This window comes from Corvus kubaryi, unplaced genomic scaffold (genome assembly GCF_017639235.1).
Source record: "Corvus kubaryi isolate FWS band 111438036 unplaced genomic scaffold, C.kubaryi_AGA036_p1.0 68, whole genome shotgun sequence".
Classification (NCBI taxonomy): Eukaryota; Metazoa; Chordata; class Aves; order Passeriformes; family Corvidae; genus Corvus; species Corvus kubaryi.
This window is the reverse complement of record NW_024582056.1, coordinates 16381426-16406238: the sequence shown is the minus strand read 5'-3', so window position 1 is coordinate 16406238 and position 24813 is coordinate 16381426. Positions and strand designations below refer to the sequence as shown.

The following is a 24813-nucleotide window of genomic DNA, read 5'->3' as shown; positions in this document are numbered from 1 at the left end:
GCATTATGGCCAAGAGTAAAAAATACCAGTCATGGAGGGTCCCAAAAGCTGTAGAACATCCCGTAGCACTCAATGCTTCAGTTTCTAATAGCGGCAGTGATGGAATGCCAAGTTCAGTAACTGGACAAAGGCAGTGTGGCTGACTCCACAGCGATGCAGAGCACCTGATGAATGTGGAACACTTCAGCTGTGGCTGTCCAAGGCTGTATTGCAGTCTGTGAACACCTGGTGGAAGACTCCAAAACACTAACAAATTCCAGTCTTTAGCCTTCCAGTAGCACTTGCTGTTTCACGAGGACGTTTTTCTGACACAGACTTGAGAAGCAGCCATACAGGGCAGGTGGTTGTGATGCTTCTGCACCTCTCTCCTGAGTGTAAAGAATTCTCTCCAGGACAGCAAGCAGTTTGTGCTGGTTTCTTTTGTCTTTGTGTGTGGTTGGAACATAAGATGAAGTGGTTTCTCAGTTTTCTTCCACAGATTTAGTCAGGTTTGTTGCTTACTTGTTACAAGTCTCTTCAGTTTATTTTTAATGTTTGGACACAGGCATCAAAATTAAAAGTAACTTGCGTTTAATTGCTAGAACTGATCTGGAGTGGTATCAGCTTTCATTGTCTGTAAAGTAAATCTAATGAGAAACATACTGGTCCAGGCAAATTTTTTCATATAATTTTTATATAATTCTGTGGTTTACTTCTGTCACATCAGGTCTGTGAAGCAAAATATCCTGTGTTTATCACATGTATATGAATTAGGATAGGCTAATGGTCTTGAAGGATGTCCATTTATCTCTCCATTATTCTTGGTTAGTTTATCTGGTCTGCAATTAAACTACATCGTTTATCAGGATGCTTCTGAGATGGCTCTGTGCTGACTCAGACTGGGACAGGCCAGACGTCCATGAATGCCACACAATATGTGGTTGGAGGTCTCACACAGGGCTGGTAAAGAGCCATTAAGGCCTATCAATGCCCTCAGGGTTCTGGAGTTAGCATTCGTGGTCTTGTTCTTCCCAAGATCACAGTCTAGAGCTTTCCTATCACAGCTCCATCTGCCCTTCTGCTGCTGGGCAGCATTGCTTGCATTGCTTGCACCCTGCATTGCTTGCACCGTCTCACTGTATCTGACTTAAAGAAGGTGGCAGCCCTTCACAGGGCCAGAGAGAACTTGGCATGGAGACTGCAGAATGGTGTCAGTGGAAGGGGACTGCTGGAGGGCAACTGGTCAGACTTGTTCAGGCCAGAGACAACGCAGAAAACTGATAAAACTTGGTACCTGGATCAGGTTGGTCCTCGCACCTCCAGCGGTGTTGATGTGTTACTGTACCCCTCTGCCTGGCCCCTGTTCAACAAGATGCTGACAGCAGTATCTGAGGAGGGTCTAAACCAAAATTGACCTACTGAGACTGAAACTCCTGTAGTAAGATCCTGCCAGTAGTTTGTGAGAAGTTGGTCTCATCTGAGCCCAAATGCAAACTGTCCATCTCACTAATCCCATTTTGGTCTTACAATGTGAATGCTGTTTGAATAGAAGGCACATTCCTTTTTTTTTTTTTTTCTTTCAAGTTGGGTAGGTGAGATTGTAGAGCAGCATCCTGAAAGATGCCTGCAAGTATTCTCTGTTGAAGGGGGTGTGTATATCCAAGCTCCTCATAGCAGCTTCAGTTGTATCTGGTTTCTTGGGGCTTTGTTCAGTCATGTTTGATACCCTCAAGGATCAAGGATGGTGGCTCCACAGTCCTTTTGGGCACCTGTGCTTTGTCTGAGCAGCCTCAGGGTGACAGTCTCTTTGTCTGGCTGGGATTTCTCCCAAGTCTGGCGCCACTCATCCTTCTGTCGTGTAATACCTCTGGGAAGTGTAGGTCTTCATCTTCTCTACAGCCTTTCAGTGGGCAGCTGAAGTCACCAGTCAGGTGAGCCTTCATTTTCAAGAGGAGCATAACTTCCTAGGAGGGATCAGAGAAACATGAGAAACAGTAGCTCCTTGCTTTAAGTTGTGAACTCTTGGGAGACCATCCTGTTTCTAAGTATATGTTTGTGTACTCCCTGAGTTTCTACATGACCCTGGTTCTCATTTGGTTTTCTGTTACTAACATCATAATGTTGAAAGATGACCTGCAAAAGAAAAGAGGGCTTTTGCTCCTTTGCTCCCTTTTAAATCTGTAAATGTAGAGAAATCCCCAAACTGTGGTTTGGTGGGTAGAGTTTTTATTGGCTTGGTTTTTTGGTGATTCCTTCCTCCATGTGATACATACATACATTTTTAACCTGTCTGCTTTAGAAGGTCGTGTGAGTAATGGCAGGCAACTTGGTAGGATTCAGCTGCCTGGGAAACCAGAAAGCAAGAACACAGTTGAAGGGATAATTGACTTTTGGTTTTAAAGGTGCCAGCTTTTGTCTAGCACGCCTTCTTTTCTGAACTTGATCATTGAGCATGAGTCTCCCTCTTGTACCTTCAAGTACAGCTTGAGAAAGCATTAAACCAATATTTTTCAGAGAGCAAATAAAACTTCCAGTAAAAATGGGCTTCCTCTTATTGATAGCTAAATATGTAAATAAGCATAAGGGAGAACAGTCTATTCAAGACGTTCTCCATGCATTTTAAACTAGCAAAGAAAGCAAACCAAAAAGGGTCCAATGCAATTTTTTTCCTTTTCAGGTCACCTTTGAGGGCTGTATAAATCAAGACAAGGAATTTTCTTTCTTTTAGGAAGCAAGTAGAGAGGCAGTGGAATTTGCAAAGCTCAGGTGTGTGATGGGATTGTGCCAGCCTGTGGTAATCCTCCTTTCAGTCTTCATTTGGCAGTCACATGGTCCTTATAAGCTGACTGCCTTAGCAGCTGCAGTTTATCTGCTGTATCTCAACACAAATATCTATCTTTCCTATGCTGTGTATCTATTTTGAGAAAATATTGGCTGCTACCAATAGGAAATGTTGAGGTACTTATTTTTACCTCTTCAGGTCAGTAAAGTGAGTGATCGGCAGGAGAGCATGCTGAGATAAATACATGCTTCCAGTATTTTAAGAAATTTTTTTTTTAATGGTGTCCCAGTCCCATTTTTTTAATGAATCCCCGTCAATGGCTACTGTGTTATGTCGGTTAATACCATAGGAACCATTATTCATTTGGTAGAGCAAAGAAATTTTACTGAGATAAAAGAGGAATAAATGGAAGTTAATCCAGCATTTGACCTTCCAGTTTACCTGACAGAATTAAAGGAGGGACCACAGTGGTCTCTACAGCTGATGGTGGGAAGTGGAGAGGGAGGTGCTGAGCTTTCCTCCGTGGTACCCAATGAAAGGATGCATGGGAATGGTTCAAAGCTGCATCAGGGGAAGTTCAGACTGGACATCAGGAAGCATTTCTTTACCAAGAGGGTTGTCAAACACTGGAACAGACTTCCTGGAGAGGTGATTGATGTCCCAAGCCTGTCAGTGTTTAAGAGATGTTTGTGCAGTGCCTTTAATAACATGAAATGATCAGGCAGTGGGATCAGATAGTCATTGTAGATCTCTTCCAACTGAACTACTTGTTCTGTTCTAGCATAATCGTAGAATCCTCGTTACCTGCAGTTTGATCAGGTTTTTCTTCCCAGTTTGATCAGGTTTTTCTTCCCTTACTATGGGTAAAGTAGCTTAGTCACTGTCTTCCTATCATAACAGTCCTAAAGCAATTAATCCCTTTCCTCTTCCTTTTTCTGCACTGATACTTCCGAGTCCAAACAGGAGACGGGGATTATGGTGGTGTGTGGTTGAAATGAGTGTGGTCAGTCTTGGTCCTACAGTGTGAGATCCGTAGCTAAGTTTCTCTGGTGAGTCCAGATCCTGAAATGATGTACAGTTGTTTGCCTGGAGCACAAGATAGGCAGAGCTACAGTCTTAGGTGCTGAGAGAGCAAGGCTCCTCTGGTTTTATTCAGCTGCCTAGTGAGACTTCAGAATTCATTGCTTTCTCTTCCCTCTAACTGAGTCAGCAAGCAATATGTAGCCAAGCCCAAACCTATTTTGGGCTTTAGCTAGAATGCTATGGTTTTTTTCAGCTCAGAGGGACATTTGGAAAGCTGGTGTGGTACACAGTGTGAAGAAGCCCTCTGACATTATCTGAGGCAAAGAAGTGTTAAAATTCAGCCTGATTTTCACAGAAATTGCACAAAATATCTGACTTCTAAATTGGTGTTGGTTCATAAATCTGCATGAAAACTTCCAGGCCTGGGAGCTCTGGGCCAATAATACTGTCTGTCCATGCCCTACCTTTGTATTTGTGTTTATGATCCATGTGGTGGCACATCACACACATGATGTGCAGTATGGGGTGGGGGTAAAACAGCAGCTCACTGTTGCTTCTGAGCGGGGGTGACTTTAATGCTTGCTGTGCTTTATCTCCTGGAGCAGTCTGCCTCTTCCCGCATAGGGACAGAGAGTGATGATAGTTTCCTGTCTAAGCTGTAGTGTCATTTAATGGCCTGCACAAACAGTTCCTTGTCTTGTTAGGTATTTTTTTAACCATTATTTGAAGTATTTGCACTTGCAAATAATCAGTTTGAAACTTGTGCTTATTTGAGCTTTAATGTATCTTAAAGACCACATGCCAAGAAAGGGACTATCAGCTGCTTTTTCATTGGAAATTATTATAGTTCATGTTGTGCAGTGCTTGTTCCAGAGCATGGTATTAACAGGAGTTTCGGTCATGTATTATAGATGTTTTTTACATGAGGATAAACTTTTCTTTTAATGGATTCATTATATTTGTCTTTGAGTGGTGTTTCTTTATCCAAAATAAATACTGAACAGAAAGACATTTTCGTAGCTAGGTATTGGAAGAATAAAAAATTCATCTGCCCTGGAGCTGTGAAAGTAGCAGACTTGTATAATTTCAGTTTAAAAAAAAGGCAAAGTTTCAATGTTATTTTTTTCCTTATGAAAGATTTGAGATTTCACAAAGATGTAATTTTTCATAGGAGAGCAAAGTAGAGACAAAGTAAATTACTTGCAACTCTAAGGAATGTATTTAAATGAGCTGCTGTAATGTTTTATTTTCATTCTGGTAGAGATTTCTCAGATTATAAGAATGGATTTCTTGGCAGCCTCACCTAAGGGAGTCTTGCAAGTCTCCTGCAAATAAAATCACCTTCAGAATCATTGTTCCATTTCTCTTTCTACCTCTTGTGAGATTTATTTACCTTAAGGGTTGTAAGTTGTCAGACTTTTGATCTGTACTCATCTATACCTGTGATAAATTTTTGCCTTGGTTTAGAACAGACTTAATAAATAAATGCCAGTATTACTAGCTAACAAATAATTTTGCACATTTATTTAGCCATGGTAGCATGGTGTTGGTGTAATGATAACTAGTTATTGAGAGATTATCCTTTTACTGAAAACATTCATGCTTTAATAGGAAAGAAGGAAGAGGTTTTTTTTCCCCTAAGATTTTGTTTCATAGTATCTAGTTTATAATTTTAATATATATATAAAAAGATAGAAAAACATTTATTTCAAGGAAATCCAAAACTCTTTTATCATGTTTCATGACAGAAGCATTTACATGGAGTTGCTTCAAATCAGGTTGCAGCCTTCTGTAGGACATTGAGCAGAGACTGTGCAAGATTTAAGCTAAATTTATACCAGATTGTGTTTATTGCTGCCTTTCTGTAGATGCAACTTATATTGACAAGAGAGTGCATAAACTTTGCTGGGAGTCAAATGTTTCTGTCATCATTGTTGCATCTATTCCAGATCTTTTGCCTTAGTTTAAAAAGGAGGGGGTGGGGCATATATCAGTGTTTCCCAAATGCTTTTAGTGGGGTTAAGTCTCTATCCTTACCTTGAAAAAAACTTGGCTATGGAGCAGTGGAAGGCAGGATGGTACAGGATCTGGAGGGTCTCCATCAAACAGGAGTTAAAAGGAGGCTGAAACTCAGGGGTTTGGGACAAAAGGGTGCTTTCCTTACACACCACTGCTTTGTGGCCTTGGAGTTTGAGGTTTCTTCTCTGGAAGAGTGACTTCCCTGGCAGTACTGATGAATCTATAAATCAGGCTTTCCCATGTGGAAGAAGGGAAGTTGTTTAATGTGCCAATGCGCAGACGTTTAGAAAATAAATTTGACAATATTTCCTTATAAGATATTTTTATCTGTTAAATTTTATTGTAATCAGTTTATGGAGTCAACAAAATCTTGAAATGGAACTGCTTTTAAGTGTGGATTTTCTTTTTTTAGCACTGGTTGGACCATTCAAAATTCATTAAGAAGCAAATAAAAAGTAAGTACTATGTCTCTGCCTCTTTATTTTGTTACTTCCTAAAGAATTTGAACTTCGTGTATTAGAACATGATAGAGAATGTTTAAATATAGCCGTTAATGGAATAAATATGTCTTAGGAAATAGTTTTTATTTAATGGGTAATTGTCTGACTATATTATGTCTAAATGCAAGAGCAGTTATTAAGCAGTAGCCCAGCCTTCAGAAGCCCTTGTTGAACACGTGCTGTTTGTCTGAGGCAGAGTAGGTTGCCAGGTAATTTCAGTCTGATCTGTGAAATTAGGTTGCCTGGACACAGATCGCGCTTCCTCTTACTGCTTCTGATCCAGAACAGATATCCTGCGATTTTTTTCAGAGAGTGAATGGAAAATACTTCATTGTGTAATGATTAATTTTTAATTTTTTTTTTTTAATTACTATTTTAGAAGTAAAACCAGCAGAAATACCTGCTGTTTTGTCAAATGTAGTTTTGAAATAGCTGCTGTTTCATCAAAGGTAGTTTTGGATGGAGGGGTTGGGTTGGATTGGGCCACTGAGTCTTCTATGAAAATTGTCTAAGGCAGGGAAGTAGCTCCTGGATTTTTGATAATCTGGTTGCAGGCTTGGGTACAGTAGAGCATTGGCATTAACATGTTTTGTTACAGTACTGCAGCTGGCAACAGTCACGGGCCACTGAAGACATGGCTTCTGTGAGATTAAAATGTAGTGTTTCTCAAGGAAATCGTTGACCCCCTTGCAGGAGCTCACAGAGATGGGTCCTGATTGCTTCAGTGGTGCTTTGCCTTTCTTTTTGATAAGTACCCAAATATCTAGATGATTTTTGTAAATGGTGGAGTTCTTCAAAGGCCTTTAGGATAGTTTGGTGTCACCCCATGGTGTGTGGGTGTCAGCCTGCTAGAATCCATGGTGAAGATAGCTGCTGTGGGTAAGGTTTTTGCTGTTTGGTTTTCTCTCCCTTTTCATCACATCACAGACTGCTTTACCTTAGTGACTAACTGACCTGCAGCTGCACTTTCTGAAATAGATTTGTCCTTTTCTTCTGGAAAATCAGTGATTCTGTAATACCTTCAGCCAGTTTAGTTGCATGCTTTTGTCTGTTTTTAATCTGTGAAGGGCCTGTTTTGAAAAGAATTTGGCCAATCCTGGCTCTGAGGGATGACGAAGAGGGAAGCAATTTTTTGGGTGTTGTAAAGGTCTGTCTCACAACAGGATACTTTCCTTCACCTTGCGTTCAGCAGATGCTTTGTGAAGAGTTCCTCTTTCATGATGGATGTTTCTCACTGCTCTTTTCTCCAAATCATTATCTTGCCTATGCAGACCTCACCAGTGGTGCCTAACTGTGAGCCCAGGGTGCTATAGCCTGACTTACAGGAGCTGTACATGGAGACAGAATTAAAGCTCTGATTATTGAATTTTAGCTGCATATCATTTAGTAGAAGGATCATTAATAGGCACGTGTTCACTATGTTGATATGGTGTTATGGAAGACCTTAGAAAAGTGTGGAAAAGTAATTTTTCCATCAACTAATACATTTGCAGGCAGTTGGTCAGAAGATGAGGGTTAGGCAGATAAGGATGCATTGGTCACAGTCTCATGGTAGCTGGATAACTTCTTATTATCTGTGTTACATGGAAAGTCAGATTTAGCATTCACCTTCTGACGTTAGGAAACACAGTTGTTGCAACTCTACGGAATTTGTTAGCTTTCTGTTTTCAGGAGTGTCTTCCAGAGTCTTCTCTAGCACTTTCCACCCTATTTATCTTACCTTTTCTCATTCATGTGTTTGAATCGAAAGCTGATCTGTTGGGTGGTAGGTGTTTTTGTTTGGAGTAGTGTTTGTGCCTGGTAAGGAGTATCACCCTCTCCTTCCCTCTTCCTTCCATGTCCCCCTGGGCCCAGCAACAGGCAGTGTACCTGGAATTTACTGTCATTCACAGCATGCTGTGGGGCACGCCTCTTTGGACAAAAACTTGTTTGCCAAATAGACTATTGCCTTGGTAAATTTGAATTAATGAGTATCATAAAGTATGGTAATCATCTATTTTTTGGTTTATTGCATGCATTTTTAAATTTAAAAAACATGAAATGTCTTCTCTGAGGAATTTGAAAAATGTGATCAATTTTGGGTTTCTTGGGTTGTGGGGAGGTGTGGAGACTGTTCTGCCTTAGCAGGACTGCAACGAGTATAAACCCTTTTTCCCCATTTAAAATCTGTGCCTGTGCAGTTGGACCTCCGTACACGTTGCATTTTCGAATTAAGTACTACTCGTCAGAACCCAACAACCTTCACGAAGAGTTCACCAGGTAGGAACTGTGCATGCCTGATGGGGTAGTTAAGACATCTGAGGCTCGTGGGGATACTGTAAACAGGTGATTTGAGCTTTCTTATTATGAGTGGTCATTTTGTCTGCCTTCTTTGGTGTTTTCCTACTGTCAGAGAAGCATCATCTTTTTTATTTGCTGCCAGAAAGCATTCAGGGACCTCTCCAAGCGTGTTAGTGTGTAGGAGATGCTGCGTTTTGGTGCTTTGAAGTTGGCAAAGAAAGGCAGTGTTGGGTGGGGAGAGCTGCAGCTGGGAGACACCTACCCTTGATACTTGCCATCCTCTCAGAGTGTTTTCCATTATGTCCTGCTAAAATGCCAGTGCCCTGCTTTGTTCCTCCTGCCCTGAGACTTGGGGGTGATTTAATAATGGTACCAAGGCCACAGAACTGTGGGAATGGCCAGCCTGAGTTCTTGGTTAACAGCTGATTGAATCACTTCTGCTTCCCCGTGGTTCTCTGTGAAGCAAAAGCCTGCATTGTACAAAGTCACTCTACAAATATCTGGAAGTCTTTTGTTTCCATCTGCTGGGCTGTTTTCTGTGGACCTGTACCTTGCTGGATCCATAGCACCTTGGTGTGATTCAGAGCATGTTCTGCAAACTGGGAAAGGAGCAGCTGTGGGAAAGGGCTTACTTATCTTTTGTATCTGCTTACTTTGTGTCTTCTTTGTATAGTAGTCATCTATCTTAATGTTATTTTATGTTTTCTTTTGTTCTGTCTCTCACCGTAGGGCACTTTCTGTGTCTTCTAATTTGCTTGGCAATAATCAGTGTACTCCTAATCAGCCTAAGGTGTTTAGAGATGGTTGATTGTTGTAGTTCATATGCATCTGATGTTTACATTATGGCTGCAGGCAAATGATTTGCTGTCTGCTGTGCCAAGCATGGATTTTTCTCACTGCCCGAGACAAGATTAAAGAGCTAATTGTCACCACCTTATGATGTAGACATAGGGTCTTTAACATCCGTTATCGATTTAGTCCAGCAGTGATAATTCAATAAAAGGGCATATTCCTATACAATGTATAACTTGGAGAAATCCCTGCCACTTATGTAGCTGAGTATAAGATCTTAAGAGAATCCAAAAATCTGGATGATTTATGGACATCTCTAATGAGAAAATGCAGTTAAATTAGTAGGAATAATATGTGTTTTCTGGAAATTGATGTAAGTCTTCATACATCAGGGTGCATGTCTGACAAGTATTACATTTCCCCTGTGGTCAAATTATTGCATTACTGTCTACCACAAGATTTCTTGCTTAATCCTCTGAAGCATATGATCCCAGTCACAGTGAGGTTGTTTCTGAGCTATGTGATCATTGCTGTGATCAAGTAAGACATTTTGTCTGAAAGTATTAACCTCTGATGCCTTGTGATCTAATTGTTGCTGAACGGTGACATTTCAGAAGACTATTTTAATTAGAAAAACACTTTAGTCGGCTAAATACTCAGTGTTGTGAACAACTTCTTTTGATTATAAGCTTGACAGACGACCACTGTGAAACTGTGTAAGAAAAATAGGGGCACTTTTTTTTTGATTGGGGAAAGTAATTTTGAATTTAAGAATTTTATAATTCTTAAATTTTTAATTCTTATAATTTATGGGGATTTTAAAAGAATCTTTATGCTAGTTGGATCATATTTTCCATGTAGCGTGTTGAATACAAAGTGAAGATTAATAACTATATACTCAAAATCATTCCAAGTGGAAGAAAAATCATCATTAACAGTAACTTTGAACTTTCCAGGAAGGGGGTGTTCAAAACTCCGTCTGGAGATCTGCTTTCTAGAAAACTTCAGTTTCTAGTGAAGCTACAAACATCACTTTCTCATAATTAACACAGTATTGTGAAGCATCAAAACCCTTCACCCACTCTGGCTTTTTTCAGTTTAAAACCCACAGTTGAAACCCAGGGCATTTTGGAAGACATCTTCTATCACTTGTATGTGACCTGATTAGTTAGTTTAGTTATAAAAATGACAGAGGAACATGTCTATACTTGTGTGTTGTGGAGAATTTTCTAAGGTATTTTGCTGATTTGGAGTAGCAACAATTGAGGTGCCAGTGTTTGTCTGCCTGCACACAGAAAAGGAACGAGAGTAAGCCATACCCACCAGAGCCACCTGACACTGATAGGAGCACTGCCCAGAGTTTTCTTGCAAATTTAGAAGAGTTCATCTGGGCTGTCAATAAGAACAGGAAGTATACTTGTCAACCCTTTGTCTACGCATGCAAATACCCAGCTTCAATTAGCAAGTCAGGTATTCAAGTATGTGAATCAGAGATGTGACAGAGAGCTAACATGGACAAATCTGATTCTGCTCTAGTGTTATCATGAGAAATCTTAATCTTCCTTTTCATTTCTTTCACTGTCTGATTCCAACTATTTGTCCTTCTCCACGTTCACTGCATATCTTCTGTGATGAAAAACAGTCTTTCTAGCATCCTTTGTAAAGATAGCAGAGGTTTATGTTTGCGTTTACTGGGCTCTCAGGAGTGCTGCATGCTTTCTTCTCTTGATTCACTCATCTTTGCAAGCCTCACCCCACAGTGTCCAGAGCAGTGCAGAGTTGGCCTGTGCCTTCCTGTCCTTATGACTTCACAAGTTCCTTCATGACTGTGGCACCTGTGCATGCCTCAGAGCACAGCTCTGAGTGGTGTCAGTGAAGCATGCCTAGAATTGAAGATTAGCAAAGCAACAGCTTAAAATACTACAGCAGTTTGAAGGCTGTAAATTCCTACTTGGCTTATTAAATAAATGTGTGAGCTCTATGGAATTTGGGTTTCTTTTATTCAGAACTTTCCTGCTATTTTTAAGTGACATTTTGGTATGAACCTTTCCTTTTGCCCAATTTGGATGTTTTCCATGTTCTGTATTTGTGTTTGAAGAGGCAGCTCTGAAGCCTGTATGCCTTTATCTGTGTTTTGTTTCTAGATACTGTAGTTCGATTCCTGCCTGAATTAGGTAAGACCCAAGTTTAGGAGAACATTGGAATGTCAGTAACATTTAGGTGTATGCTCAGATAGAGCACATCCTAAACAGCAAAGCTTTGGACAATGTCCTGAGCACAACCAGTGGACAAAAAACATTCTTCTCTTTGATTTTAGTGAAAGCTGTGGGAGCTTTGAAGCTTGCAAGGTGTATCTGTGTGATCCCAAAGCCCCTTTTTTTGTCAAGAGCAAGTTATTCATATTGCTGTTACTACTCAATGAATTGGGGTATTCTTCCAGCCAGTGGAGCTAGAAGGATGCCACTGTAATTACTTCTGACTTTCTGAATTTTTATTTGTCAGGTACCTGTTTGTATTACAGCTCCGACAAGACATTCTTTCAGGGAAGTAAGTACCTTTTCACACTTGCAGCTATAATTTAAAGAATTTATAATAGTTAATCTCCCAGTGATTTAAAATTGTAACTTTTTAATCTTTTTAATTCTTTATGCTGTTCATGCACAGACTATAAGCATGATTTACAGTCCCATGTGCATTTTGTTTTTCTTTAGAATACAGACATATAGGACTTTGTGTGTATCGTGACTGTATTACTGACTAATAGAATGGGGAAAGATTTTGATGGACTGACCAGGTGATGGAAATGTTTAAAGAGAGCAAAAACTGTCCTGGGTTTTATGACTGGAAAATGTTAACATGGGCTCACCACATTTTTTCAGTATAGTAGGTGAAATAGAGGATGAGAAATTTGAAGTGCAACACTGTGTTCAGGTTGACTCTGCAAAAATATTGTGTGTTTATAGTCTTACCCTGACCCATATTCACACCTGCTCTAATTTTTTTTAATTACAGAAACAAAAAACCTCAAACCCATATATTCTACAATGCCGTGTTAAAGTAAAAATGGTTCCTTAGTTGATTTAGTGTTTTCTCTGTTAGTTCAAACTTGTTTTACGGTGAAGTGTATCATGTTTAATGCTAATCAGAATGTACCAACTTACGAAATAATAATATACAAGTGAAAATTAATTGTAGATGTTTCATAGCATTAGTAGTTTGTGGAAGTTAATGTTTGTTTTTTGTATCAGGCTGCTTTTTAGCTTTATTGCAAGAGGAATTCACTGACGAGATATGATTTTTATAGTTTGGTTTTTTGTTTTGTTTTTAAGACTGAAATGCCCATATGAAACTGCTGTTGAACTAGCAGCTCTGTGTCTCCAAGGTATGCAATCTTTTGAAAGTGGTTTGTCTTAATTTATTAAACTGCTCACCTACTGGTTTCTTTTCCTTTGTTAGTAATGTGTTCTCAATGATTATGTATAAATGCCATTCTTTTACCCAACGAGAAGAGTTTTAGGGAGATCACTTTCTTGACTTACCTCCATTCATAACTTCTGAACTACGTTAGCCAATGTCAGCACACTTGATACAGGGATGGAGACTCTAAAGCATGGCTAGACAAAAGTTTCTTGGAAAGCCAGGCCTGCTTGGGCAAGAAGGACCTAAAATAGCTCCCCACTGAGGGAGAAGCTGTGGTGCGTGCACAAGTGTTACCACTTCAGCCTGAAGAGCCAGCTGGCCCTTCACACAGTTTGTGGGAGGTGGGTGCCTGTGAATATGGGTTTCCTGCTGCTTCAACAGTGCCTGGGAGAGGAAGCCTCCACAGCGTGTGACTCAGGAGATGGGTACAGGGCAGGAGGGAGGGAGTGGCAGGTACTGGAGAGGAGAGAATTATATGGGAAGGTAAGAACTAAGATCACTGCTGTGGCAGGAACAAGGATTTCAATATGTAAAAGCAATTCCAGTACACTGGGTTTCTCATTAGGTTATTGTAGGATGATGTGGAGGTTTTTTTGTTACTGCAATCATGTTAATACAAATATTTGTTCCATCTCGGGCAGTTTGTTTTGCAGATGGGGAGGAAATTTTTGTGATGAGGCTCAAATCAAGTTCATTTTTTTCTAAAAGAACATGCAGTGAGCTGGACCATTCTAAGCATATCAGCAGCAAAATTAATTGAAAAATTCTCTTCCTGTTTCACTGGTGGTTGGCCATGGTACATGGAGGGCTTAGTCAGAGTCTCTTAGTTTAATATAGCACTGGAAGTCCCTCAGTGGTTCTAGATGGACTTGACAGGAAAAACTGGGAATTCAGTTCCAAGCAGCAACAGGTGTAAATCTTAAGGCAATGGGCTGTTTTGCTGCACCAGTTGGCACAACTGTGATTGTCCGGTGTGCCAAGAACTGCTGCAGGCAGACTCCGTTTGTCTTTCTGAGGTGGAGGAAATACAGAGCCCAGATTTGATTTGTTGCTTACGTTTTCACAGATAGAAACTCTGGTAACCTCACATCTGGTCCAAGCAAAGAGGACCAAGCAAAGAATAATAGGTTGATGCCTCAACATTTTGGGTAGTAACTGGCACCTGTGATTACTGTGTAAATGCAATACAGTAGCTGCAAGAAATGCTACAAAATGTTTATGATGTGTCCAGCTCTTTACCAAAGCTGATACTCTTTGATTCTGTCTGTGGGAACACACTTTTATACTTTCTTGCTGTCTTCTTTTTTTTTTTTCCGGTTTCAGTTTTCCACTATTTTGACATCATTACTGTAAGCTTGTCCAAAATTATTTCATTACTGCAACTAATTCATTCTCTTTGCTGACATACATAATAATAAGCATTTTTGGTGTAATGTTTGCTATATTTTATTGACATTGGAAATGTAATTAAGCAGAAAAGTGTAAAGAAATGTCCGTTATTCCCTCCACAGTGGGTTGCATTTACTCTGTAAAATCCAGTCTTGCTCCTTAGTGTACCTTTCCTAAGAGTGAAGAAAAAGCTATAAATTGCTATTTAGGCACTAGTAGTCTCAGCCCTCTGAAAGAAAAGTCTTTTCTCTTCACAGATCAGCTTTAAATTTCATACTTCTGGGGTTTTTTTATCAAGGAAGTTTTTTGTTATAGTAATTTTTGGTTTCCAATAGCAGTTTTCAAGGTTGGTGTTTTGTGTGAATCATCTTTCAAATGTGAAGTGTTGATTTGTTGCCAGTCCCATGAAGGAAACTCTATAGCAAATAACGTTGGTTTGTAGTATGGGGTAACTTGTGAAGCAGATCCATAATACTATGCTTCAAGTAGGGATTATCTGCAGAAAAGTTGTCATCAAACTTGAGTTGTCACTGTTACAGTAAGTTTTTAACTGCCTCGTTAGTGTTGTATGGTCTTGGTGTTTAACCAGATATACTTTTGAAGCTGTTAATTACATTGAAAAGGAAAATATTTTCTCAGATCTCCAATTTCCAGTTCTAATCATAAGACATCTTCATGGGATACTGCAAACTTTTTTCCTCTCTGTATAAAAAAATCAGCCATACATTTACAAATAAATATATTTTTGGAGTTTTCAAAAACTTTCTAGGAAATATGCTTTTAAAAATGTCCCCCAGGTTATGCAGTTATTTTTTGAAGAGCACAGATAATGTATATACATGTGCTACGTAACACCTGCCCCACCTCCCACCCCCTCCTCGCCCCCCACCCCCAATAAAGGGCAGAGAAGGGGCATGCCAAAGGATGTCATAAAACCACAAATGAAGAGATGGGTCTTCTGCTGTGCCCTTGCACTGAAAAATATTAGTGCTCATTCAGGGAGTGCAGTTCCACCCCAGCAGTGACAGTGTCCTCACAGAGTCTGTGATAGCCCCTTCTTCCACTGCCCTCCAGCCCTGTGCAGGGAGCTGGCAAGTCTCTTACCGACTCTTACCTTGAAGACTTGTTTCTTAGAGACCAAAAAGATAACAGTTTGTTCACCTGAGAGTGAATAAACAGTGAGTTCAGCTATGGAGAAACAAGGGTGATATTTTTCTCCTGCCTAATACTGCTGCCTTAGCTTCTTGTGTGTCTTTTGTCATACAAGCTCATGATTCTTCTCATCCTTACACATCCTCTTTACAGCACAGTCAGACTTCGTTCCCCACCTCCTCTCTCAGTTAAGTAGTAGAGAAATCTCCTATGTTTTCCCTAGATGGTTGGCAGCACATCAAACTTCAGATCCTTACTTTCCTCCCCCCCTGCCTTGAAGTCCTCCTTGCTAATGTGTTTGCTGTGGCTCCCTCTTGTATACTGGAGACTGGACTGCCAGTAATTCTTAACAATATCTCTGTTAAATAGGCTTTCCAGCTTCGATGAAACAGCCACAGAGCTGAGATATCTGTATGGCCTTTTTGTTAACAGACATAAGAATACTGTAACTCACTATGGAAGATTACTGTTGAGAGAAAAAAATGTGTGTGAGACTAATTAAAAATGAAGACCAGTGAACTCAATCTGTTTAATATCCTCAGGATTACTAAATATTTCAGCAAAGCTCGAGTTCTCAAAACCACCTAGTAGGTGTTATCAGCCAACAGATTGGATTTTGAATGTAACTTCCTATCTACTGATGGATCCTGCTAGGTATTTTTGAAGTCTGGCTGTGAATAAAATTTTTTGCAGCTGTTAAGTGTAAAAGTGCCCTGAAGCCATAAAACTGTGTTCTTCAAGGGATTTAGTTTCCCTCTATGCTTTTCAATTTTTATTTTTATTTTGGTGGTAGTAGTAACAGTAGTAAACAGTTAAGAAATGCGGACTGACAAAGGCCTGATTGGGAATCACATCATATGTCAGGTGACACGTGGTATTGCTGAAGAGTGTATTTACCACTGGTGTTTGCTACACAGTCCCGAGGCAGTGACGTTGCAGGCTCTCTGTACAGCTGAGAGGCTCCAGGAGCAGAGCTGTCACAGACACAAAGCTGTTAAGGGCGTCAGTCGCTGAAAAGCTCAGCACTTGCATCTCCGGCTGGGCTCAGTGGAGTTGGCAAGTGTTCTGCTCCTAGGAAAAAAAATACCAGAGCCTGAGCATGTAAGTGGAAAGTGACACCTTAATTATGTTAATGTTTCGGCATTTTTTTCCTTCAAAATCACTGAATCTGAATATTACACTACCACTGTGATTTAAAAAAAAATCACACACAGCTTTATCGCTAGTTTGATGAGACCAGGTATTCCCTTCGTGTTTTGACATGAACAGAAACATAACAAAGCATGCAATAGAATGGGAAGTGTTTTGGAATGAAAAGTATGCAATGAGAGGAAGTTTCAAAGTAAACTCTTCTAAAACAGAAGGTGCATTGATGATTGTTTTTAGTAGAAACTTTACTTCCTATATGTGCTTTAAAATCCAGAGAAGCAGCTTTAGTTAAGCTGGTTCAGTCATAACATTCCTGAATGTCAGAATTCTGTACCACAATCCTACACTGCTCCTGCAAATTCGTTTATCTGACTTCTGCTGTAAAATCTGGTTTGAATTTACTGGGGCCAGGAGTAGGAAGATGGGGTGGTAACTTAAAGCATTGACACAAGTGCATTCTGCAACATGCTTAGAAACTTGCAAACTATCATTATCTTTGTAGGGGTAATGGAATTAAATGTTTCTGGTCATCCCAAGAACTTTATATTTTTAACTTCTCAATTGATTGATTTCAGCTGAGTTGGGAGAGTGTGAGCACCCTGAGCACACACCAGAGCTCGTGTCTGAATTCAGGTTTGCACCAAACCAGACCGAAGCAATGGAATTTGACATTTTTCAGAAATGGAAAGAGTGCAGGTAGAGTACCTGTGTGGGAGTGGGGTCTCTAGCAACAGGTTTGCTTCTCTTCCAAAGTCAAATCCCTTCAACAGGCATGAAGTGGGGATTATGTTTGTCAGTGTAGAAGTATTATAAAAAGGATTTGAGCCCTCTCCTTCTCTAGAAATAGCAAGCAGTAATTTAGGGAAGGTTGGTGGGGTGAGTTTTAATTTTTTATTGGTTTTTCTTTAGATTATTTTTAATAACTTAAGGAGTCAGGTCTTCTTCCTGTTTATGTTGGAAGTAAATCTCTTTCTTTCTCTCCTTCTTTCATTCAAACATAAATTTTGTGTTCAGGATGGTAGCAAACTAATTTCCTGTCATTTGTTAATAAATGTGGTACATTTCAGTGATGCTGTGTTACCTGAACTTTCATCCTTATTGGCAATTTTAGACCTTTTTCCATTTTCAGTCTTCTGATTTATTTTCATTTGGAGGGAAGAGGGTAAAAACATAAGCTAAGCTTGAAAAACCATTTACTGTCATTAAGATTGAGGACACAAAGAAAAGGTTAGGGGAAGGAACTTGAAAGCATTTAAAGTGGACAAAAATCTTTTACCATGAAGTATGAATTTTATTTCATAGGGGAAAGAGCCCAGCGCAGGCTGAATTGTGCTACTTGAACAAAGCTAAATGGCTTGAAATGTATGGTGTAGATATGCATGTAGTTAAGGTAAGATTCATGTGATTTTTTATTTTATCAGTGTGAGATCCCTGCCCTGGTGTGGGTCAGTCCCTGAGGGGTGTCCTTGTTTTGGTGTGGATTGCCCTGTGGGCCATGGTCCCTCAGAAATACTTCCCACCTGTAGCACTCCTTCCAAAGGTGCTTCTCCATGCTCCCACCGTGTCCCTTTCCACATGCTTTTTCCTATGTCCCTCAGTTTCTTCCTGTTGTGTCTCCTTCCCCTGGCAGGAGCTCCCTGCTCTTAAACGCGGGTGAGCTGAGGTGTGGGCTCCCCTGGGTACAGTGTTGGTGTGGGTCCATCTCCATGGATCTCAGAGCCACTTGGAGCAGCGCATGGCCTCCTCCCACAGAGGGCACCCTGCAGCCTCCTGTTGCCAAAATGTGCCACTTTGCACCCAGTACAGATGCATATTCTTCTGCTCTGTAAAGTTAAAAAAATATGCCAACCTCATTGTTTAGTTTAAGACCTATGGATTTTGCAGTCCTACTGTAGTAAGATTTACACTGCTCATGGCGGATTGATTATTCTCTACTTGCTTGCAGGGAAGAGATGGTTGTGAATATGCTCTTGGACTGACACCAACAGGCATATTGATCTTTGAAGGAGCCAACAAAATAGGCTTATTCTTTTGGTAATCTGCTTTTGTGTTATATTCCTTTTTGTTAAAATGCTTAAATCTTTCTCGTTTGCATAATGGGATCTTGGCTGTATTTTGTAATTTTTAATTGAATCTACAAAGTTTAAAATCTGAAGGTTAAATCTGAAGGTAGATTGGCCTGGTTAGAAGTACCACTCTTAAACGTGAAATAGTTGTTGAAATAAAATTCTTTTAATAGTCTGTTAATCTCGTTCTTTTTGCTTCTTGTGTTTAGGCCTAAAATCACAAAAATGGACTTTAAAAAGAGCAAATTAACACTCGTGGTTGTAGAAGATGATGAACAGGTAACTTCTTTCCCTTACTTGGGCCTGATCCAACAAAGTGTGGTGTGTGCTCAGGCTGGTAAGAACACAAGGGAAGCTCAGCACACTGTTGGTCCAGGCTGTGTTTCTCCTACCAAGGACAATAACTAATATCATGCATGCCAACTTCCAAAGCTTTTGTTTCTGCATTTAGGGCAGAGAGCAAGAGCACACATTTGTTTTCCGGTTAGACAGTGCCAAAACGTGCAAACACTTGTGGAAGTGTGCAGTGGAGCACCATGCCTTCTTCAGATTGCGAGCCCCAGCAAATAGTAAATCTAGTAGATCCGACTTCATAAGGCTGGGATCACGCTTCAGATTCAGGTATTTAGCGAAGTGACAGCACTGTATTTATCTTTGTACAAAGGAGCAGGTACAGCTTCCAGCAGAAGGCAGTAGTTTACTTTGTTTATTTCTGTATTTTAAGTGGGAGGACAGAATATCAAGCAACACATGGGACAAGATTACGCAGAACTAGTACATTTGAAAGAAGGCCCAGCAAGAGATACCCTTCTCGAAGGCATTCCACTTATAAGGGTAAGTGTTTTCATACATGTGGTCACTGAATCTGTCATGCAGGTGTCCCATTAACTCCTATAAATGTCACATTATAATCAGGACATCTGTTCCACATTATAAAAAGAAAAATATGTCAGATCACCTAAAAAATCAGAATGTACATGGTTTTTTCTTTGCCAGAGTTTGTTGTTCCCATCTTCTGTTTTTATCTACAATTAATTCTTCCACCCCCATCTATGGAGGAGGTACCTATGGCTTCTTTTGTTGCTCTATTGAGGAGGAAGGAAGAGTTTCAGAAAACCCAGTAAGGGGAAGCATGTAATGTTTTTATGAAGAATTGCTAGTGTCCTGTGGAGTGGAGCAGTGTCCAAAAGCCTCACTGACTTGCTTATCTAGCCAGACAATTTTAGGGTTATTGAGCAGTCTCATTATGCAGTTGTTGCTGCTTTCTTGACTGTAATGATATGTTATTCACCTATCCACACTCTGACCTTAACTAACTTGCCCTGGGAATTGAGATGTACTGAATTTAAATGGAATGACAAGGAATTGATTTCCCTTGTGGTTTTGTAATTTGTCCTTAAAAACTTGAGCTGATATTTTTGTTCCATGTAGAAAAGCCTAGGAAGGAACACTGCAAGACAATCCCCTTCAAATTTTGTATTGCTTGAGCCTGCAGGTATAGTTGCCATATGGAGCAGGGTGAGCTGACATTCCCTTAGAATGTCTTTGCACTCGTTTGCATTCCCAGAATATAAACCACAGTTCCATGAACACAGTTTCTTGTGGTATTATGGGGACATTTTTATTTCTCATTTACAGTGGGGGGAGAAAGGGTAACAAGCATGCATGCTTTCTAGAGGGTGTAACTCTTTCCCCTGGTTCCTTCTTTAGTACATGGATGGAGCCTGTTTAACTGAAATGCAAATTTATTAAATTTGTGAGATGCTGTTATGTGAGACATGAGAGTCAACTATATAGTGTGGGTTATTTTATTATTATTATTAAAGAATGAATTCTTTACATTTGATTCCTACCATAACGGGATCTGACAGACATGCATGGCATGCCCTGTGTCTCAGTGCCTCTGTACTGATGTCTGTGAGATGGAGGGAGACGAGAGCAAGCGTGGCTTCTGCTTAATTATATTCTCTGTCCATTGCAGCCAGTCAGAACTTTTCATACCCAGGTGATCTCCCTCTAGAGAGCTCAACAGCATGTTTGTTAAGTTAATGCAAAAACTCCCTGTAGATTATTATCTTTCATGCATCTTTTGGCCATTAAGGCCTGTACCTAAATGCAGCCCACAAGGGTGGGATTCTCTCCTAGCTCTGTTGCTTTTGAGACTTTTGCAGTGTCTCATTAACTTTGTGCATTCAGCAGGCACTTGGATTTTCACTGTATCACTGAGAAGCTTTTCAGTGCTCTTGAAGCACGCACTGTCATAAAAAAGAGACAATACATCCCAGTTACTCAGCTGCCTTCTTCGCCATTCTTTCCAGCCTGTCCAAAGCACAGGCCAAGACCTTGTTGCTCAAGATTACTCAGTGCCTCCTAGGATTCCCAACTAATGGGCTGCTTTGGCTGCCATTGTTCCCTGTAATAAGACACAGGCCATTACCAGCTTTGTGAATACTCTGGTTTCAGTACGATATTGAAAATTTCTGCAAGGTGTAGTTTCTGATTTCCAAGGGACTCAATGGTACTGACATGGTACTACAGTAAGGTAAGAAAAGAAGTGGTCTGGTTATGCAGAACATACTCTGCCAAAAGTACTTTTGTGGCATTTGGGAAGAATATGCTTGTCTGCTGTCATCTCTGAAGGGCTTTAACTCTTGCAGGACCAGAGGGAGGTTTGTCTGCCCTGTACTTTGACATGCACAGGATTGTTGGAAAGCACTGGGCTGCACTTGAAATTCAGACACTTTTGTGCAAATATGACTGTGTGAGGATTCACTTTAGCCATAGTGTAACACCCCAATAACAAGAACTGCAAAATGGCTGATATTTCACTTGTCTTAAGGTTTTGTGTTTGTTTCTTTTTAAGCAAACAATCCTGTGAAAGCAGCACAACTGTGGTAAGTGACTGCCCAAGTTCTCTCTACCTCTCAGTTGCTGTTCTTGGGCTAAAAGGATTCTGAAGACAATCTGAATTAGGATTTGTAGAAACAGATTCTCTGGTGTGGGATGAATTGTTTTGGCATGTCTCATTATGCATCACCAGATTCTTCTTGGGGAATGCCTGTTTCTATTGTTTAATCTATTTGTTTTTATTCTTTTTATATTTGAAATCAGACTAAAGTAAAACATACTTCCTTTTTGCTCACTGCCATTATGCTAGCTTATCAAGCATAATTTGTTCCTGTTTTTTAAATGTAAGGTGAAGAAAAAATTTTTACACCCCTCTTTTATGTGTTAACTGCTGTGGTGTATATCTTGAATAAAATAATGATGTCCTTAAGAATATGAATTTTACTTCTCTCTTATACTTCCCTGAACTAAAAAACATTGTGACATAGATGTATTGATTACATAAAAGCATTTTTTTTTTCTCTCTTAGTGCTAAAAATACTCCTGAAGTCCATAACTACCAGGTAAGAGCATAACAGTTACAGAGGAAAATGTTGCCATTTTTGTATTTAGTGGTAAATATTTTTGCTCTTTATAATTTGTACAGCTGTTTTGCTCCCCTTTCCTTACTCTGGGGTGAGATTTTCTGATGTGTCAGAAATAAACAGCACCAGATTGGGGTTAAGGAGAAAGTGGAGGGACTCTTTTCTCTTTTTCCCCGTGTTCTTGGATGCTCTGCAAGCTGAGCTCACTCTATTTGCCATCTTCTTTCCTTTCCCTTTCCTTTCTGTGAAAGTTAAAGCCTTTGGGACTGTGAATGTGATGGGCCCCAGGAGACTGCTCTATGAGCAAGCTTTTGTCTAGAGCAGCCTCTCACATTGGATGATCGTGACAATTTCAAAGTTGCAATTATCTCCCTCATCACAACACTTACAGAGTTCATTGCTGGTCAAATGCTTGTTGGGGGTTTTTTTTATGCACTCCAGGGAAAACATTACCTGGTTTCCATCTGTGCTACTTGACAGTTAGTGGTACTGAGAAAGCAAGCTTCCAAACTCTGTATGTGCATGAGAACTTAGTCTTAGCACTTTTTATTAAAACTCTCACTAGTGGTTTTGTTTTACTGTTTCTCTTCAAGATCTTGTGGCTATGAGAGGGAAGTGCTGTCACCAAAGAGAGGTGACCTTCTGAAGCCTGCTGTTATAACAGTAACCTTTCTTACTCTCCACCTTTGATCAAAGTTGACTTTTTTTTTATGTGCCAGGTTGTCTGTCAAACAGGAGAGCAATTTTCTTTGCCTTTTCCCATGAGTGTGTCCTAATGAGTAGGCTCATCACCAAGAGGCTTCACGTATGTGCTCAATGACATGGGAGAAGGTCTGAAGCAGTAGGATTTCTAGGGTACACTGGGAACATATTCCTCATGACCCCAGGAAAATAAAAGGTTAAAGTTAATCAGGAGCTTTTATGTGTTTTCTTTAACCAGGTTCAATGTTTTCATTTGCAGCCACAGTATCATCCTAATATTCATCCTGCTCAGCCCCACTGGCATCCACACACACCTGTGAATGTAAGGTAAGCAATCTTCGCTTTGTGAAAAAAAGATGATTACTTCTTTCTTTATCTGACTTGGTATGAAGCTTTGGTGGCCGTATTGGGCAATTCTCTGCACAGAAAAAGCAAAGGGAAGTAAGAGCTATGGGATATAGGGACAGTATTAAATAACTTCTGTTTAAATTTTGCTTTGGAATATGAATTTTTTTTTCTAGTTGATTTCTAATTCAAAATTTGAAATACAGTGTTAGTGATTTCCTGTAGGGAGTATGTTGGATAGAGAGATGCTCAGTAGCTTCCCTAAATCTCATTGCAAATTGATCGGTATTTGTTTGCATTTAATTTCCTAAGACAAAGAGGAAGCTCATTTTAGTGTAAAATTAAGTTATTAATGTTAGAGTCTTGCAGTGGAGCACTGTTTTCATCTTTTGCAGAAATATATATGGAAAAATGACAAATACGTGGAACAATTTATCAAGCACTTTACAGATAATTAGTAGAATTATAACACTGAGTTTTTGAGAACTGTTTCACAAAAATATTCCTGCAAGGGCTGTTGTGCTATCTTTTTACATTCTTTTTTGTTTGTAGCTAGTGATGAGAGACATTGAGTGAAAAGAAATTTTGGAAAAAATTCAGTCCCATTAAAACCAGCTTGGTGGAATGCACGGTAGAGGCATGCACCTGCTGGTAGATACGTGTATATATGTGTACACATGATAAAAACCAGCCACTTTTTTATCCTAATAAAAAGTAACCTTTTTAGATGACTCAGTCTTTTAGAGAAATAGTTACCATCTTCAGGAAAAAATACCAATACCCTAATCTTTGTTTCGCCTTATCTAACATTTATATTCTTACATTACAATCGGTAGACTTTGTTTTTAGTGTGGGCAGGCTTTGGGGATGAGGCTGAGCTTAAAATGAATGAAAAGACAATTTGGTCTGAGTTTGAGTCTGAGAATGCAGGAAAAAGGCAAGTATCTTTAATATTAGAAATACTAGGTAGAGAAGCAGACATAGGCATTGTCGTCTCAAAATTCCTTGCACGCAGCAGTAAAGCAGATACTAAATTTATGCTAGAAGCAGAAGACTTGAAGTTGGGTAATGAACTTTGCCTGTATTTCAGGCTCAGGAGTCTTCCTGATTTTAGGGTTTGCTTATCCAGTTTATTATGAGTGCTTTAAAATGTACAATTTCACGTTATGAAAGAGTGGTTGCCAAGAGAGCTTAATGATTTTATAAATCATTTGAGGTTTTGCTGAAATTTTTCTAAGGATTCCATCACTTACGATACCAGTCTGTGACATTTTAAAGCCAAATAGTTCACCCTGGAGCAGAATGATATTGAAATAAGCACAATAATGTATTGTAGTGTGTGTAGACAAGCTCCCCCTCCAGCCCCTCCACTGCCTGGGCAAAGACTAAAGTCAGTGAAATATGAACAATGGCTTTTTTAATAGCAAGGCTTGTAAGGCTAAAAAAAAAAAAAAAAGCCATACTTAAAAGCTCAGTCATAAAGCTTGGTAGAAAAGGTGCTCAGAATTTTTGTGCCATTCAGGTAGAAGCATTTAAATGTGCGGTTAAAGTGGAAGTTTCAAGTTATTCTAACTTGGAGTCAAAGTGAAAGAATTGGACATTTAAGGTCTTGGATAGCTTGATTTGAAAAAGCCTAATCCATTCAACTGTGAATTTGAGATCACAGCTAGAGATGCATAAAATTCTTTCTGCTGGGCATGAAAGTCTAGAATGGGCATGGGCTGAAATGACCTATGCAATACATGATATACATATAGATAGATAGATAGATAGAGCTTTTGTTA

The 24813-nt window shown here is 39.7% G+C and overlaps 1 protein-coding gene across 5 annotated transcripts in view; it reads left to right on the top strand.

Moving 5' to 3' along the window:
* Nucleotides 1–24813, top strand: part of EPB41L4B (erythrocyte membrane protein band 4.1 like 4B) — a 169903-nt gene that overhangs the window by 56238 nt on the left and 88852 nt on the right. For all 5 annotated transcript variants that reach the window (XM_042048629.1, XM_042048630.1, XM_042048628.1 and 2 more), the window contains exons 3-15: nucleotides 6216–6258; nucleotides 8484–8562; nucleotides 11878–11922; nucleotides 12705–12757; nucleotides 17061–17181; nucleotides 17788–17875; nucleotides 18431–18519; nucleotides 18761–18830; nucleotides 19003–19172; nucleotides 19276–19385; nucleotides 21415–21445; nucleotides 21928–21961; nucleotides 22944–23011. In XM_042048629.1, the coding sequence (XP_041904563.1) occupies nucleotides 6216–6258; nucleotides 8484–8562; nucleotides 11878–11922; nucleotides 12705–12757; nucleotides 17061–17181; nucleotides 17788–17875; nucleotides 18431–18519; nucleotides 18761–18830; nucleotides 19003–19172; nucleotides 19276–19385; nucleotides 21415–21445; nucleotides 21928–21961; nucleotides 22944–23011 (1001 nt within the window). The remainder of the gene's footprint in view (nucleotides 1–6215; nucleotides 6259–8483; nucleotides 8563–11877; nucleotides 11923–12704; nucleotides 12758–17060; nucleotides 17182–17787; nucleotides 17876–18430; nucleotides 18520–18760; nucleotides 18831–19002; nucleotides 19173–19275; nucleotides 19386–21414; nucleotides 21446–21927; nucleotides 21962–22943; nucleotides 23012–24813) is intronic.